Consider the following 17,717-nt stretch of genomic DNA (forward strand, 5'->3'; position numbering starts at 1 on the left):
CAAATACTGATCAAAACAAAATGCGACAACAACAAGCACGGTAGCAAACCATGTTAAAGCCCCAGGAACACTTTTATTATTCGCTGTAGAGAATGAACCAGGATTTAATTCTCGAGAAAAAAGAGAAAAAAAGATACAACGACCACCCACAGATATAACCTTCTCCATAATTACGATTCCCAACTGTATCGATGGCAATACAACACAAAACCCGCAAAACAAGTATAAACTCGTGGAGCTTGAGGCATGGATTATCTGTTATTGCAAAAGAATATATAAAGTTCATGCAAGTAAAAGCACCGCACTACTTGCAATCCATTCTGAAGGGCTTCTGTACTATATCATCAACCCACATTAAAGATTTACAGAACTTTCTTCGAACCACGGGCTGCTGCGAGGTGATCCTGCCATGAGCAGAAGCAGAGGCATTATTACTTCGGCCGGTAGTTTCATTTTAACTTAAAGAAGTGTAGATTAAAATAAGGTTAATTGCATACAGTTATCTGTAAACATATCGAATAGCAGATATATCCCCACAAAGTTCAACTTTTTAATTTTATCCTCGCAAAAGTCCTACCGTTTTCAAATATACCTCTGCTGTTAGGATCCGTTAAAAAATTATACTTAACCATGAGTTAAATACTTAACCCTGGTTAGTGAATAAGTTAAATTGATCTTTTTACCACTCTTATAGTATTGGATGAAATACTTTTTTGGGAGGACATTTCTGCAAAATTTTAACAATTGGGACTTATGGAGGGATATAATTGTAAGGATAAAAAGGTCATTTTACTTAATTGTTGTTAAAAATTAAACTATGCTTTAACGGTAACAAACTAGAGAAGCAAATATGAATATCACTAGACTTTTGCAGGGATAAAAATAAAAAATAAACTTTGTAGGGAGATTATCTGTTATTCGATATGTTTATAGGAAGCTGTATGCAATTAACCCATTAAAATAATATGGTTCCATATATGCCACAATGAGTATCATGGACTATCCTTCAATTTTACTGCAAGCAATTTATTATGCTAAATTCAGCTATATAATATGCACGAAAGAGATAAATACTAGTAAGGATCTCAAGTTTCCTCAAAACAGTCTATCAATACAAGTTCTAAGGACTAAGATGGTAAAAATTCATACCGATATGAAATCAAAAGCTTTAGTCTCCTTTTTCGTGCTGCTCATTGCCGTCGAACCATGGCTCTGAACTGGATTATTTAAATTTTGGAAAACATCAGGGAGAGGAGAAGAGTGATGACCGCCCTCCATCACAGGATTCCCAGCTGCCTGTCCAAAACCAGGGTTTAGATTTCCGAGGTTTTGCAATAGCAACTGCTGCTGAGAAGCGATGAAAGCTCCCATTGCACCATAATTCAACGCCTGGGTCGCAAAAGCTTGGTTGTACATAAGATTTGGAGGCACATTATACTGCAAAGGGACCTGAGAGTACAATGAGTTTGAACCAAGAAGGCCATGTAATGCCCCATTGGACCCTTGAACTGCTCCTGCGGAAGTTAAACCGGCCATTATATCATTTGAGTGCTGCTTATCTGTCCCTGCTTCCTGAAAGAGCTTCTCAGAGTTGCCACCAAAAAGATCAAGTAACTCAGAATTATTTGACAAAGGCATGCTGTGCATTTCACTGGACGAATTATCATCTACAGTCAGCCCAGAAAAAAGATCACTTGGGTCCTTGTTTTCTGCCTCATGGAAGGACACATCAGCAAATGGATCGCTATTTTCTCTGTTCCCAGTGGTGTTCAGCTCAGCAACAAGGTTACCGCCGAATAAATCATCAACTTGAGAAGCAGATGAAGTAAGAATGGATGTGCTATGATCATGTTCAGCGATAGAAGCTTCAGATTCGTTATTATTTAGGTCGCCTGTGTCAATTAAGTCAGGCATCTCAACAACAGGGGCTGGCATGTTTTTTGTATTTGAATATGAAGGAGCTGCAGCATTTCTTACTTCAGTATTGGAATCTCCATCTAGGAGACTAAAGACCTAATCAGAAGCAAGAGAAACATGTTTAAGAAAGGAAGATGAATAATGAACATAAAAGAATAAGGAGTCACAGGCCAAAAGGGAAAAAGTCATTTTTAATACTTCAGCATAATTAATAAGCAAATAGAAAATTTGTGAAGAAAGCAATTTATCTGGGGTAACTCTGGACCTGAACTGAGAAACTTACCTTGATAGCCTTTTCCCTCAAAGAAGCTTGGGGTAACTCAGAACACTTAACCACAGAATCCCTGTTTTCACTGAAGTAAGATGTTATGATTAAGTAGGGTTCATCCTCCTTTTTCCTCAGGATTGCCTCCAAGACACAGATAGCCTTCATTCGAACCTGGAAAAAAGTTCGCCGTTGAACACATGCAAACTGAAATAAATAGTTTCCTGAAAAAATTATCATATTTCTTCTGAAATCGAAAACCAACAAGTACAAAATCACGTCATGAAGTCTATTATCTTATTATGATAGAATCTGATAAAAAACATATGGTCATATCATTGGCTAGAAGATGAAAAGGCTCTACAGAAATTGATAGGTTTCTTCAACCGACTGTGAACCTAATATAAATGCTCTACAAGATGGTGCCAAATTCCCAACCAAAACAAGATTATATATATATGCATATAACGACTTGTCATGAAAGCTATAAGGCCAATTAGTTCATAAAGTAATCTTGCTGGTTGCCATTCAGGCCCACCTTACTCGAGCAATCCTGAAAAGAAGTCCTCTAGGTATGGAAAAAGCCTAAACAAGGGAAGAAGATGAGAACAATTTTAGGAATTTGTCATGATTTCATGGAAAAGAGAGGACAAAAGATGTATAAAACTTGAACAGGATCAAAAAGTTATAGCCTAATATCCATCAGTTACAAACCGAACAAAAAGCATTATTCAAACAACAGTTTCTTCATATTTAATCAGAATTCTGTTCTCAATGCTTCAAAATCAATTCGTGTTCATTCTTATGTGCCATTTTAAAGAAATGCAAGAACAATCAGAAAAACTAAAGAAGATATAAGAATATTACAACTCTTTAAGTCAATCATTAGCCACAAATCAACGGACAAATTAAAAAGAGACTATTAAAAATTTAAAATTGCCAAACCAAAAGACTGAATGCTCGCTCAAACGAGAAGACGTAAACTTATCCAGAATGCACAAAGCTCCATACACCATCGTGAATAAACAGATAAGAATAAACAAATATGATGTAAACTAGTAATAGCAGTAGTATAACTGAAATATTAGTAGATTGATCTTAAATGACCTAAAAGGCGACCTCAAGAATTCACAGGCTACAAGATCAAAAAAGAGAAAAATAAAGGCAAAACTTAACCGAAAGACAACTAAGGTAACGAAAAAAGCTTATCAGTCTTACCTGCCATAGAGGAGATTGAAGCTTACTCTCCAATGCACGACTCATTGCCAGTGCATCCAACTTTGAGGCCTCACCGAGAAACACCTGAAGAGCATCACGTGTCGGTTGCAAGCGAACGCCACCAGAGGTGACAATGGTTTCCAAAAGCCTTTCTTCACGACTCTTAACCCCTGACCCACTCGAACCAGTAGTATCATCATTTGCTGCCGAGTCAGCTGTGCTACTTCTTGAGTCAGACCCCCATGTACTAGAACCCACATTTTTCGTGATTCCAGAAGAAACCCAACTTTCACGATGGCCTTCACTCCCTTCATATTTATCATGTCTACCACTTTCATTAGTTAGAGACCTTCTTAGTGTCGGGCTCTTGTACGTACCATTGTTATCATTTTTCATTATTGAATGTGCTGCAGCAAAGGTGTTCAGTCCCTGCTTAATCGTAGCACTACCAAGACCCACCACTTCACTAAGAAAAGACTTCTTGTCTTCGGTTGGCATCTCAAAATTAGTATTACCGAAACCTTGAATGCGCTTGCCAAGACTTTCTGTTGTGGAAGTTGATTTAGGTTCATCAGTGGAGAAGATAGCAGAGACCGCCTCCTGGGCACTTTCACGAACAGCCTTATTGAGGGCATCTCCTTTTAGGGGATCCAGCTGCCCCTTGTAATGAACCAGCTGCTTAATAGCTACTGAGTGGCGTTGCATTTCTCTCCTGAATTCAGGGCCGGATTTTCCAACTGCGTACTTTATTAGCCGCAATGCCTACCAACAAGCATCAATAGAAATTAATAACAAAAACTTCTTAATCTATAAAAAGTTATCTCCTCCAAAAGAAGAGTTAGGTTTATTAGCAGATTTAGGATCTCGAGCAGTATGTACCCACTTTATATCAGGAAAGAAATAAGAAGATATATTTAGGCAAAATTGTATAGAGCCGACCTGAACTACGCAAAGGTTGAAATAGATGCATGAAATATAAAAAAAAATTTATTCTACTGTGTAGCTTTACGCTAATTTTAAATTAATGACCTCTGTCATCTGATGGCATTTTTAACACGATTCAAATAATAGAATATTCTACAAAACTTTTTGATGGGAACCATTAATTCCAAGAAAATTCACTGAAATTAACATAACTATTAAGTTTGAGATAGCCATTTCAAAATGCCCTTAGTTCAGGTAAGCTTTATACATTTTTCCTATAATTTATATCGAGTCAGAGCGACAGTTGAATGCCCCATAAAATAATCATCGATTGTATGCCATTATATGATCACAAAGCGGTTACCTGCATGCACTAATTAAGCAACCCTTTGATGTTTCAATTCAACACATAAACTATTTTAGGAAACAAAAACGACTTACTCATAAAATAACCCAAACCAACGATCAAAACGTTCTCCTAATTGAAAAGTTCCAACTTTTTCACCATCATACGATCACAAAGGAAAGCCTAATCAAATCCATGAAAGAACAAATTTGGATCAAACCTAAATAAGGAATCAAGCCATGCACCTTTTGCTTGACGATGGGGCTCTTATGATCAAGCCTCTTGAGGATACAATCCGACACCTCCTTCACGATGCTCGCCTCCGAGGCCCTCAAAAGCTCACAGATCTCCTCCAATTTGTACACCGGCGCCACCTTGTCTTCGTCCGAGGTCACCCCGTCGACCATGCGAGATCTCCAATATGCCTCCACCGCTCTCCGGCTCGAATCCATCTCCACCGCTCGACAATCAACAGCAAAACCCTAACCCTAACCTCTCTACGATCTGAAGAAAACTCTAAATACAATATCCAATCCTAAAATTAATGGGAAAAAAAAAAAAAGCACGAGCTACCGATCCAAATGGCTCATCGCGCTACGAGAAACCCCGATTTGAAGAGATCACGGAATCTAGCCGAAAAATTACGAAGCACGAATCAAACTGGAACGAAATCGCGAGAGGAGGAGTTGGTTTCTTCGATCTGCGAGGCGCGGGGGATCCGTGTACGAAGCGGGAGCGGAGAGGCGAGATCGAGGTTAGGGTTTGGGGCGAGAGCCTGGAGTAAGTAGATTTGAGGAGGGAGAGGGACAAGAGAGAGTTCGAGAGGTTAACATAATTTTGGGGAGAAAATAAGAATTTTTTTTTTAAAAAAAACAGAGAATTACAGAAAAATTGAAATAAAAAAATTGTTCCCTAGACCACTTTACCACGTCATCCGTGGGCCGGTCATCGCATCTCCGTACACTCGATGCGATTTTTAATACAACTGCATGGAGAGTGCCTTGCAATATTGTTGTTATTGTTTTTTTTTTTTTATTTTGAGGAAAATTGCTCAGGAGCGAAAATTTATTTAAATAAAATTAGGTGATACAGAAATAAAAAAATTCTCAAAAGAAGATCACACAGTATATTTTTTTGCTAGATAGATTCCAATTGATTAGTTGATCAGTTTGCGTAGTGCGAGAAGGCTATCCAAAAGAGAAGGCGTGACATGTGTCGATGAAAGACTGAAACGTTTTAAGCTTTATTTTAGTGTCCCAAGCAAATTGACTAGGATTAGTCAGATCTGAAATGGATAGCGTAGCAATATTGTTGTTATTCGAAATTTAATATTTAAAAATTAATTGTTTCATATTTTGAGCTATAAAATAATTTTTTAGAAAAAAAAAAAAGTAGAAATAGATGGGACTGTAATGTGAATTTTCAAGTTATCTGAATGCCATGAATGACGGATAAAATAGTCTCATGCTAAGGGCTGATTCTACCAAATTTTCTTTTGTAATCATAATAATTGATTAGTTAATGTACACACTCTAAATTGTTATATAAAATTATCTAATATGCTATCATCATGTAAGATTAATATTTTATAAATATTTAAGCATTTCTTCGTATTTATTTTTATTTATTTTTATTTTTTAAAGTTATCATTATGTCCCCGACCTTGATTACCTGATTACAATCAACCAATGAATTATTTTTAATTAAAATATTATTTTTTCAATACATTACTTTTATTTATTTATTTATTTGTTTGTTTATTTTAAAAAAAAAAGAATCCACAAATCATCTGTTGAAATCTAGAAACCCCCCCAAGAGAGAAGGTAAGAATTTGTAACAAGATCCAAATTTGAAAACTTCTTTCCAATGAGAGGTACAAGTGCATTAAAAAATTTAGAAAAACCTTGGAATACCTCCCTTTTAATTTCACATTTTTTTACTTTAGTATTTTTGGTTTAAAATATAACATTTTATTATCACGTAGTTTCGTTTTTCTTTTTCTGTTATTTCTTCCGTTATTTTTTTTGTTAAATCAGTGATAAAGTTAAAACAACAGGATACTAAAGAAAAAAAATCGATAAATCATATAGTAGTAAAGTGAATATTCGATAAGTCATAAGTGGGATATCCAAAGTTTTTGTATATGATTTAAGGGAGAGTTAACGGAGTTGCCGACAGAAAAATAAAAATGAAACAACAGGACACTAACATAATACATTTTAAACCACATGGTAATAAAGTAAGAAAACGTGAAACCACAAGAATATTATTTGAAATTTACTTTTTTTTACAAAATTAGACTTAAGCAGTTCATAAATCATTAATTTTTTTTTTGAGAAAAAGGTAGCACGCTACCTGCTTCATTCATTAAACAGATGAATTAAGCTACAAGAGTGGGGCAACATGGCCCCGAGAGAAAACAAGCCAAAAAAAAAAAAAAAAAAAAAAAAAAAAAAAAAAAAAAGAAAAAAAAAGGTTGGGTCCAAGACTGCTAATTGGCTAGAAGGAGATCCCACTCTTTCAGCAGCAAGCAGAGTCTATGGGTTGCTAAACCGGGGTTCGGCGGGATGTTCCGAAAGATACAATCGTTTCGGGCATTCCAGATGCTCCACCAATAGCCAACTAGGTCTGTAAGTCTGCGACCAATCGTCCACCCCTTAATTTTTAATGCGACCAATCGTCCACCCCTTTTTTTAAAATTTAAATATGGCAAACCGTTCATCTCTTTTTTCAAAATATTAAAATTAATTTTTAATATTTAATACTATACATATTCCGATTGCAGAAAACATATAAATTAAATAAAAATAACAAATTATTTACCGTTTTTTAAAAATAGTAAATATAAAATTTGAATATCTATATTTTTATAATTAAAAAAATTTATAAGCTTACTTGCTCAAATAATTGTCCTGGCAACATGGCCGAAAGTGAGCGGACTGACTGACGTGCCTGCTGCCTTCCGTTTGGTCCTGCAAACGCCCGAACAAACGGGCCCGCAGACTTACAACCTACAAATAAATATGATTGAATGTCGAAATAATTTATTTTGTATAATTTTTTTAAAGTAAGAAATTTGATATATTTTACTATCCATGATTTTATAGAATAATAATATATCTTATTTATGAGATGGTTTATCTCAGTATGAAAAAATAATTTAAAGTCCGAATATAATATCTTATTTCAAGCATTGGATCATACTCTTTATCAACTAAATGTATAAATTTTTGAATAAATCAAAAAGATATATCAAACAAGATATTCATATATTTAAACAGGATCGAAAGAGCAATATTTTGTATACCTATTTGTCAGGTATAAATCTTATGCACTAGGGCATTTAAATACTCATATTTTCTTACTAATCTTATCACTTTATTTTTTAAAAATACTAGAAATCCGAAAGAGATAAACCCTCGAATGGCGGGACATAAAATTTACATACTATAACGGGCCATTCCTAACATAAGTGGCAAGAGGTTTGATAGTTAGTGTTCGAGAACCTAAGTTCAAACCCTAGTTATTTTTTATTTTTAGCTAAGTTTAATTCTAAAAAAAAATATATAGTATTCTACCTTTCTCTCTCTCAAAAAAAAAATAAAAATCATAGAGTAGTGTTTTGCCACATGTAAAATGCTACTTTATCTGGTATAAATCTTAGATCCATTCATAAGTTTAGACACTACTTTCAAATTTTTAATAGATTTACACCCACTTTTTTACACAATAAAAGAGTAGCATTGCTCTCAATACATTGAAACAAATCTGGTGCGCATGCCATTACTTAGGCTTCGGTTGGAATTATATACCAAACAAGTCTCTTATACACAAACTTTGATAATAAGTAAAATATTTCATTTGTACAATTGTAAGTTAACACAGTTTTTACATAAATTAAGATCTAATAGCAGAAGGTTCAAAATAAAAATCTAAGCCATTGAAAATGTTTCATAACATAAACAAATTCATCATAATTTTTGGAAACCTATATTTTAAGGGAAAAAACCCTACACCTTAAGTATTCAATACGGGCTTTTCTTCTCACTTGCTGCTTAGAAAATAGGTCTGCACAACGTGTGAAAGTTTATTTATGAGCAAGATCATTCAGATGTTTCTTCTCACATCTAGTGATTTAGATCTTAGTTTTAAAACCTTCAGGCTTGAACTTCACACTTATGTAGAACTAGTTTTAGGTTAAAGATGTGTAATATAAAGCCTATACATTTTATAATATGGCAGGTGAAAATAACACTGATTTTGGACCTTGCAGTATAGGATTCTTGTGATTTTGTGAGCTTAGAAATCAAAATAAATGCAAATCACAATATTTACAAGTAGATTTCTCGTATTTTGGCCTAAAAGGAAATTCAATTTTATAAGCTAAAAAGATTTAGGTTGGATGATGTCAAGATGTGCAGAAAACATTTTCTTCCATGAACTCCCCTTTTTTTGAATTATACAAGTGTTACAACATAATCACCATTATCTTCTGATATACAAATTTATGCATATCATAAAAAACGAAAAGCAACATTGCAGCCAAAATTTGTTAAATTTGAAAGCACAAAATGGAAAAGAACAATTAAAGAATCAGCGTTACCGCAATCTCGCAGTGCCGTCAGTATAAAACAGACTCCCGAGCACCGTCAGATTCTTCTTCTTCGACTGCCATCTCGTTTCTGAAGAGGACTTTGAGGTAAGGAAAAACCTTAGGAAGCACGGGAAGGTCCGCGAGGTTGACGGTCATCAAATCGAACGCAACACAAGTTTTGTCCATGTGGGTCTCATCGAGGACTGGGATTTTCGGGTACCTCTGGCTGAAGTGGGTGAGGATAATGCGGTACACACCCGCCGATGTGCCGACCCCGATGGCTTCCTTTGTGGTACTATGGTTTCTAGCAATTGCTTCATCCTTCATGCTGTCCTCAAATGTTGCCTGCAAAATTGAAAGCGCAAAAGAAACTTTTAAGCGAAGTTCGTGCTTGATTGATATTATGATGATGATTGAAGACAACCTTGAGAGAAGACGCTGAATCTTCTCCATATTACACTTGATTTTAATGGCAAATGAAATAAATGCACTAAACCACCTGAACAATCATGTTTCCCAGATAGCCACCATGAACTTCAAAAGAAGAAAGAAAGACCACCGCAATGCTCATCTCAATCAACTACTTATTCTTATTCATCAATTTAAGAAGTCTCAATCAACTACTTATTCTTTTCATCAATTTTTCTTAACAACATTTCGTCATAAGAAAGCCACATGACTCGAATGCCACAAAACTCCTCTAAGTATTCCTAAAGAGACGGGGTGAAGCCTGAACTTCTAAGAGTCACATGCTAATCACGTGAAACAAAATTTAAAGAAATAATTGATGAATTCCGAGAAATGGCTGAAATGGGCAGATTTGTTCTTTTTTTTAAATTCTATTTGTAAATTCGAGTCATCATATATGAAGAATGCGATAAGTCAGGGTGGGATATGGATTTTTCCCTGAAAGTAATTACAATCGCAAAAACTAATCTCGGAAAGCAAACAACTGAAATAACAAAACAACAGAAGGTAATGTAATGGGCCACTCACCTCATGTATAAGAATTGTCGCATCATTGGATGCTTCTATTAGAGTTGAGCAGGGCCTCGTGTCACCAGAATAAACAAGCTTCCAGCCGGGAATAACTTTCCCTACACTATTTGCTCTCTCTTTACACTTCAAAACAACACCAAATGCCTCTGGGCAATGCCGAACAGGAACACTATACAGAATCTCCAAACCTGCTTCAGAAAGAACCTCCTTTAATTTAGTTAAAGACTTTGAAGCTTCGATTGGACTTGCCGGTCTCCTCTTATAGCTTTCCATTCTACTACAAGGAGCAAATAATGTATTTTCCAGACGCTGAGATTTCACATTCTCGAATTCCATCCTTATGGAATCATCGCTTTCTAAGTTTCCAGGGGAGAGAAAAGATTCAATTGTAGCCTTCATAGTGTATCTGCAATCCAAAAACTGCATGTTGAGATCTTCCAGCTTCATATATGCTTCGAGAAATCTCTCTAATGGTTTAGGCCCTATTACAATTAGGGGCTCGTGAGGTACATTCTTTGACAACCGATTGCGTAGAGCAAGTATTCTAACTAGACCTGTGTGATGATCAGCATGGATATGGGAAACCCAAATGCACTTTAAATTCTTCACCACCTCATCAGCACCTTTTACACCAAATCTGAAATAAAAAACAAATGAAGGTTGCTAGACTAGAAAAATAGAACAGTCAAGCGCACATGTCATATCATCTAAGTTTTTTTTTTCATCAAATTATATATATTGGCGAAAGGCATTTTGGGATGAACTTATTTCAGTCATGATATTGTTGCTTTTAAGTTGCAAATATTTTGTTTACAGAAATAAAAGAAACCAAAAAGTTACTTTTCCACTGCTTTTATTATTATTATGATTATTATTATGACAAAAACATGGAAATCATTACTTTGCAAACTAGCTGAGAATAGCAAAATAAAAAGAAAATCATTTACAATTGCCTTTAACCATATAAAACTCGACGAAAAGCCAAACCAAAAGACAAACAATATGAAACAAGCTCTAAGAGTGTCAACCATGTTCATTTAAGAAGATAGCACCAACCTTCTTTTCAGTTGTGCTAGAGTTCCTTCACCACAATCAAGAAGCATACATCCTCGCGCAAATAGATTAATAAAAACTGAACTGACATTCCGGTATTTTGATGGCTGAGAAGAACCTGTGCCCAAGAGAGTGATTTCCATATCTTCTCTTGTTATGTTCTCCAAGCAAGAAGGAATATCAAGATTGTCCTTTCTCAATACATTGCTTTCCTCCACACCGTTAGCGACAGGATTGGAGGAAATTTCACTCATCCACGGTTCTTCCACCATTATTATATTCTCACCCTCGGAAGGTTTTACATGTTTACCTTCTATATAAGTTTGAAAGAACTGATTGATCTCTTTAGAAACATTTGTTATTTCTGGAATCTCGGAAAGAAGCTCATTGACAACCTCCTTGTGGCTAAGCACACTTGGAATAGAAGATCTATCTAACCCAAGTTGAGAGTATGGACGCAGGTGAAACTGAAGCAAATGAAAAAAGAAGGAAAAAGGGAGAGATTATGATTATTAGCAAACACTACTAACTTATTAAATGTTGCTCTTCGAACGTGAGAAAAGTGATTTATTAGAAGAAATTGATGTTATAAGCCCCAATTTGTCTAGTAAATATTAACTAAACAAACTGCATTCTATACGGGTATATGTACCTTCAGAAGATTTGCAGCTGATATGTTTTCACAAGATGTTAAAGAAGTACCCTGAAAAGAAAACAAAACAGATCATTCAAAATATGGCCAAAAGTAGTTAGTATCTTATACACGAAAGAAGCTGTGTTTACTACAACTGAGACAAACCTCTGAATATTCACTTTCCTCAACAGGGATATTATCAATTTGCTCACCAGACCAAAATCCGGAAGATGGGAAGAGTTGAGGGCATACATAGTTGAGCCGCGATGAAATTCTTGCACTAGATTTAAGGATAGGAATCTCCATATTCTTTCTAAAAGCAGAATAGTTGACAACATGAGGGAACAAAGTTACATTATACATAAAAAAAGGAGTACACTGCACTCATATAAACCAAACCTCACATTTCATGTCCTGCCATTATGTGCTGTGCACGGCCAAATCTCCTCATCCAGTTCTGATACTCAGCAGCTTTCGTAACATAAGCAGGGCCCAAATGGATCACACAAGTTACATTTTTAGTATTCTCAGTTGACTGATCAGGAGAATTGGGGTAGTAACAATTGAGGGATTGTAGAGAAATCAGTTCGTCCATATGAAGATGTGTAGGGCAGTCCACCAGGAGCACAATTGGGCCAGGGATTGAGGGCCCAAGAACATCACTTGGATTAACCTATGATCCATGGAAATAAGAGAAGCTATTACTGCACAAAGTTAAGCTTTAGAAGATACGTAAAGTTTTTATCTACCGATCAATTGTTTTCAGGTTTTGCAGCTTTTCACATAATATTATTGTCAAAGGATCATGGTCTAATGTCTAAACTTTAATGGCCTATTTGGCTTGGCAGAAGCTTCTGCAACTGATGTTTGGGTAGAGCTATATATTTAACTCTCCTCAACATAAACAAAAGACCAGACTTTTTGATAGCCAAAAACACCTGGTTCCTGATAGCTTCAGCTGTCTAATTTTGATTTGCTCCAGAAGCCAAGCCAAATAGGCACTAGGAAAAAGTTCCCCATTTAAATTTTATTAGTAATTGCAAAAAAATGATAATATATGTTGCAGTTGTACGAAGTGAATCAACCAATGCAGGAACTAAATTTCTACAGATGAGCCCATTAAAAATAACTTTCCAATGACTTACCATTATATTGAGACGATCTGACATGACTGAGTTCCCAAGTTGCAATTCCCGGTATTTCGGCCCGGGCTTCAGCCCAAGAGCAGCAGCTTTAACAGGATCAAACTTCCCCTTTATTTCAGGTAATTCACAGGCATAGACCACTGCTGTATCACCCGGCTTTAGGGTTAGTCCTGTTTCACTGTGCGAGCTTCCATCAGTATAATTTACTCTATCCAATGAATCCATTTTTGGAGCTTCCAAACTATCTATGGATCTTCTAGAGCAGCTCGGCCTTACAAAAATAGCCGATACCCGAATCACTTCATCATCAATAAGTACAATTGGGTCAGAAGATTCACTAGATTTGGAGGGCGACGAATCATCGCCATTTTGACTAACTCCAAAACTGTGTGTATGAAGCATGGCCTTTCTGGGTATAAAGGAGTTCATAGCCTTGACTAATAGATCGAGATCAGACGGGCCCCATATGTTGATCTAAATTACAGATAAACAAAAAGAAACTACATGAGTGAAGCAGATTGCTTCAGGAAACGGAGAGCGAAATGAGTATCTGATTTCTTACCGACATCCCCTCCTCTCCTATTCCTGCCAAAGTTAGCACAAGACCTACGCGTCCAAAAATTTAGACAAAATTATGCATTTTCTGTCTTTATAGGCTAAAGGAAACAACATACAAAAATGAATGTACTTGCTATTTAACCTCTTAAGCAAATAATATTAAGGTAAACACCAATGTTCTGAAAACTGACCAAGTCATTTAATGGGAGAAGAAAGAGGGTCAGGGATAGATGACCAGGTTAGTTAATGGGAGAAAGGAGAGGACAAGGGTCAAAGATGAAACTGAGGTTCAAACTGTCATACTTCACATGTATGCTTACATACGTGTAAATGCAAAAATATGCATGTAAAGGTGCAAATATATATATAAGAAAGAGGATTAGTGATAATCATGATTTAGAAGAATGTAACACAATATATCATTCAAAAAATATTAGGATAGCTATTATTTATTATTTAGAAGAATGTAATAAGAAATAGTTTTTCAACATATAGAAAATGTTTATCAAAGTTTATTTTCTAAAATATTACCAAATAATTTTTCTTTCAGTTATTATTCAGTTAATCTACTCTTGCAGACTATTTATCTACCAAAAAAAAAAAAAAAGGAAAACTCAATATGAAGATAATTATAAATTGACTTTCTATTGCAAATTTATCATATGACAATATAGAGAAATAATTAGTGTGATACATCTAACGGTTGTGACTTGTGTTTGTTGTCTTGAACAGTTAATGCCCTTTTTACCAAAATTGACTTTCCTCTTTTGTTGGTTATTAGCACTGGATCAAACAGGCTAGCAAACAAGGTTCGCGCTGAAACTGGTCCGACCGACGCATCCCATATGAAACATTAGTGAAAAAATTACAGAGCTTACCTGAACAGCGATTGTTATCTGAATGAAATAAGTTTCAAATTTTCATCATAATTTTGCATTATTTCTGACTTTGGGAATCTCTTTAAGGTCCCCCAAAATTTAAAGGTTTTTGTTGAAAATGCTATAGAATATTCAGTCGAGTTAAAGAATATTCATTAAACTTGGAAATGTCATCAAATACCAAGTACTCCAGTCCTACTGTACAGCTAGGTAGTAAAAACTTTATTTCATCAAATGGCACTGCAGTTTAGGCAAGGCCTAGATATTTTCACCTATTATCAATTATAAAGATATAGCAAAATATCATTAATGGTGTTTAGTCATATTATTATAAAGGGATTCTTCCAATATCATCTCATATGAAGCAAACCCTTACCTGGAAGGCCACCTGCAGTCTCTGAGCATACGCGAGTAAAGAAAATATGATCGACCTTAGGAATAGAAAAGTTCAATTAGAGAATGACCTTATACAATGAGAAACACTGTATATAAAGACAAAGAAGGAGAGTTAACAAGTTGACAAATCACACTAAAGGAGAAAGAACAAGATAGCAGTAGATTACCAAAAAAAACTGTACCTTTGATAATTTTATCTTGTGCTCAGTGCAGAAACGCTGCAACCCCTGCAAACAAAATTAAATTAGCTCTTTAGAACAAACGATCGTTCATCAAATAAGTACGAACAATATATATGTCAAGGAGCCCAAAAAAGAGAACAATTGCTGCGACCTGTGAATAAAAATGTAACAAGCAAGAGTGATACTATTTCCCAACTAGAAATCCTCAAACAGAACAGTCTTCAAGCTCTTTTTATCATGAGCTGGCTGTAATGTTTCCAGTGATTATATTACAGATTAAATTGCAACAAGCAAAAAATTAACAGAAAATTGTTGGAAATAACTAGGTTTACATCGTTCATGTAGAAAATTCATCATTCTAGATCCATAGTTCAAAAAAAATTATTCCTGAAGAACTTCAGACAGAGGAAGCATTTTATTGGAAGTCTGAAAAATACTATAATTTACTTACGCAGACTATGAAATACTTGCCTGATTAGAGAAGAAATAAATACTAGACACAACAACGGCTGAGGATATAAGGAGGGAACGACTGGAGGGGGGAAAGTAAAAGGAAAAAAGGAGAAAAAATGAAGGGGAAAAAATACAGGATTCAACATCTCGACTTCTTGTCTCACTTCCTCATGCCTTACAACTGCTAACCCCGTGGTTTGGCAGAAAATCATTAATAAAACTTAGCATTCACAGAATGCAAGTACAGAAATCATTACTCAGTTGCATTAGTGATAAGAACCATTATTGGACATCAGCAAATGTTAGCATAAACATCTGAAGACATAGCAAGCTTCTATAAATTAAAATTTCATACTAAAGATGTAAGTAGGATACTCTGTAGAAGTTTCATATAGACATCCAGATAAGAAAAAACATGTAAACGCACATATTGACCTCTTTAAAGCAACAAAAAATGCAAATTCTAGAACCATTATAGCATAAGTGGCTTGACATAATGAATTATGCCTTGCATTTACCTCACCAGCATTGAATATAATTCTCTGCTTATCAAAGAACAGCAAGATTGAAGGCGAAGTATCCTGTGTATCCATTCCAGTACCCAGTATCTATGGAACAGAAGAAAGGACGTAAAGTAAATGTGGCACCGATGAAGTTAAGACAATGGACTAATATATAAGCTATTAATTTGCCAATATACTACACAAAGAAACAAACTCTCGCATAAATCCAAATATGTATCCGATGCAAGTTCCAATTGTACAACATGTTTTATGTCTAAAATATCCAAAACGTCTTCCAAATACATGTGTTCAATTATCATACACATCAAAATAGAAAGCTCAAGAATCAACAAACTTTACAAGTACCAAAAGTCTTACGATCTTAACATGATTCCTCTAATGTACCTACCTCTTCACTAAAGAAAACCTAGGCAACAAAAGGAATTGTCAAGAAAACTTTAGACTGACTTGTAATTTTGTGCATACATTCCAACCATCTACACAAGTTACACAAAAGTTGCAAAACTGCATTGCAAAAGTTTGTTAACCAAAAGTATTTAAAGATTCGGCCGTCCTCCATCAACCTCTAGTACATGCATATCACAATATAAAAATATTAAATCCTCCTAACTGCAAACATAGATTAAAGATTTACAATAACATCCTTACAAAGTCTTATGTCTGGAATCTTATTTGAGCAGTTATCCCTTACTCAAATTTCTAAGTTTTGACTCAACCATTGGACAAAAACGGAATGTTCTTACAGCACTAGCTTCATAGAAGGTTTCTCATTCTGATATTTAAAAGTGGATAAACTGCTGTTGTTAAAAACTTGACAAAAATAAAAATGAACCTGTAAGCCCCAGTCACCACTTTTTGCTTTAACTATAATTTTGCTCGCCTATATTTATGCAATGGGGCCAAAAGGGTCAGAAATCATAGAGAATTTGATGCAACACACGTTTGATACGGCAATTTCAAGTCAACAGACAGCCGGCTAGGGTTAGGCATAACAAGGAAGTTTTATAGGCATCAAAACAATGAGCAAGCAGCATGAATTGGCAGCAATTAGCATCTAGATTGTGTATTTGTAACGAATGGAACCCCTGAGAAACTAAGAATTTAAAGGGCTGCTTACTACCAATTAATAACTTAAAAACCGAAACTTTTACGAAGAAAAATGAGGAAGAAAATGATTCTATAAACTAACAGTATGTGATTCCTTGAACATAACAAGCACCAATGAAAGATCAATTTTTTTTCTTTATTTACTTAAACCCACGGTCTAAATCCAAAACAAACGACGCTATCAACGATCACAGCGAGGAGAAACCCATCAATCCGACTCGTCCCTCACCTGAACGTAGCAGATGGTGTTGACGGGATTGAGCTTGCGCGTCTTGAGCTGGAGAGCCCTCCCCTTCTCGTTCCGATCCCTCCCCTCCGCCCTCCGCTTGTTGAACGCCAGATCTCCTCCGCCCCCCTGCTCCTCCTCCATCGCCTCCTTCGCCGCTCTCTCCCTCCCTCCTCCCCCGCTCAGCGTGCTCGAACCCCTCCTCCGCTGGTAAACTCCGCCTCCGCCGCCGCTTCGTCGGAGCCGCCGAGCGCCGTAGCAGAGAGGGGTGGTGGTGGTGGTGGTGGTGGTGGTGGTG

At 35.8% G+C, this 17,717-nt stretch overlaps 1 protein-coding gene across 2 annotated transcripts; it reads right to left on the reverse strand.

The window, feature by feature from the left end:
* LOC109716804 (VHS domain-containing protein At3g16270-like) lies at nt 42-17,566 on the reverse strand. Of its 2 annotated transcripts, XM_020242382.1 has the most exons (16): nt 17,423-17,566; nt 16,081-16,170; nt 15,110-15,154; nt 14,908-14,962; nt 13,658-13,701; nt 13,096-13,569; nt 12,355-12,623; nt 12,116-12,263; nt 11,969-12,019; nt 11,320-11,783; nt 10,261-10,900; nt 9,316-9,609; nt 3,401-4,162; nt 2,201-2,356; nt 1,150-2,013; nt 42-404 (listed from the first exon to the last, which is right to left on the reverse strand). In XM_020242382.1, exons 1-16 carry the CDS (start codon nt 17,561-17,563, stop codon nt 363-365), a joined length of 4,539 nt encoding a protein of 1,512 aa, XP_020097971.1. In that variant the 5' UTR covers nt 17,564-17,566; the 3' UTR covers nt 42-362. The 2 variants fall into 2 exon arrangements, with proteins under 2 accessions (XP_020097971.1, XP_020097970.1); XM_020242381.1 differs by lacking the exons at nt 9,316-9,609; nt 10,261-10,900; nt 11,320-11,783; ... (7 more) ...; nt 16,081-16,170; nt 17,423-17,566 and adding an exon at nt 4,916-5,504.

This window comes from Ananas comosus, linkage group 10, assembly GCF_001540865.1.
Source record: "Ananas comosus cultivar F153 linkage group 10, ASM154086v1, whole genome shotgun sequence".
NCBI classification, from domain to species: Eukaryota; Viridiplantae; Streptophyta; class Magnoliopsida; order Poales; family Bromeliaceae; genus Ananas; species Ananas comosus.

Bases quoted from the DNA above. Each gene is read 5' to 3' on its own strand.
- LOC109716804 (XM_020242382.1), bottom strand. From the start codon at position 17,563: ATGGAGGAGGAGCAGGGGGGCGGAGGAGATCTGGCGTTCAACAAGCGG. The intron at 9,610-10,260 runs GTGAGTGGCCCA...TCAATTTTGCAG, and splicing joins CGACAATTCTTATACATGAG to GCAACATTTGAGGACAGCAT. The intron at 2,014-2,200 runs GTAAGTTTCTCA...GCTTCTGATTAG, and splicing joins TGAGGGAAAAGGCTATCAAG to GTCTTTAGTCTCCTAGATGG.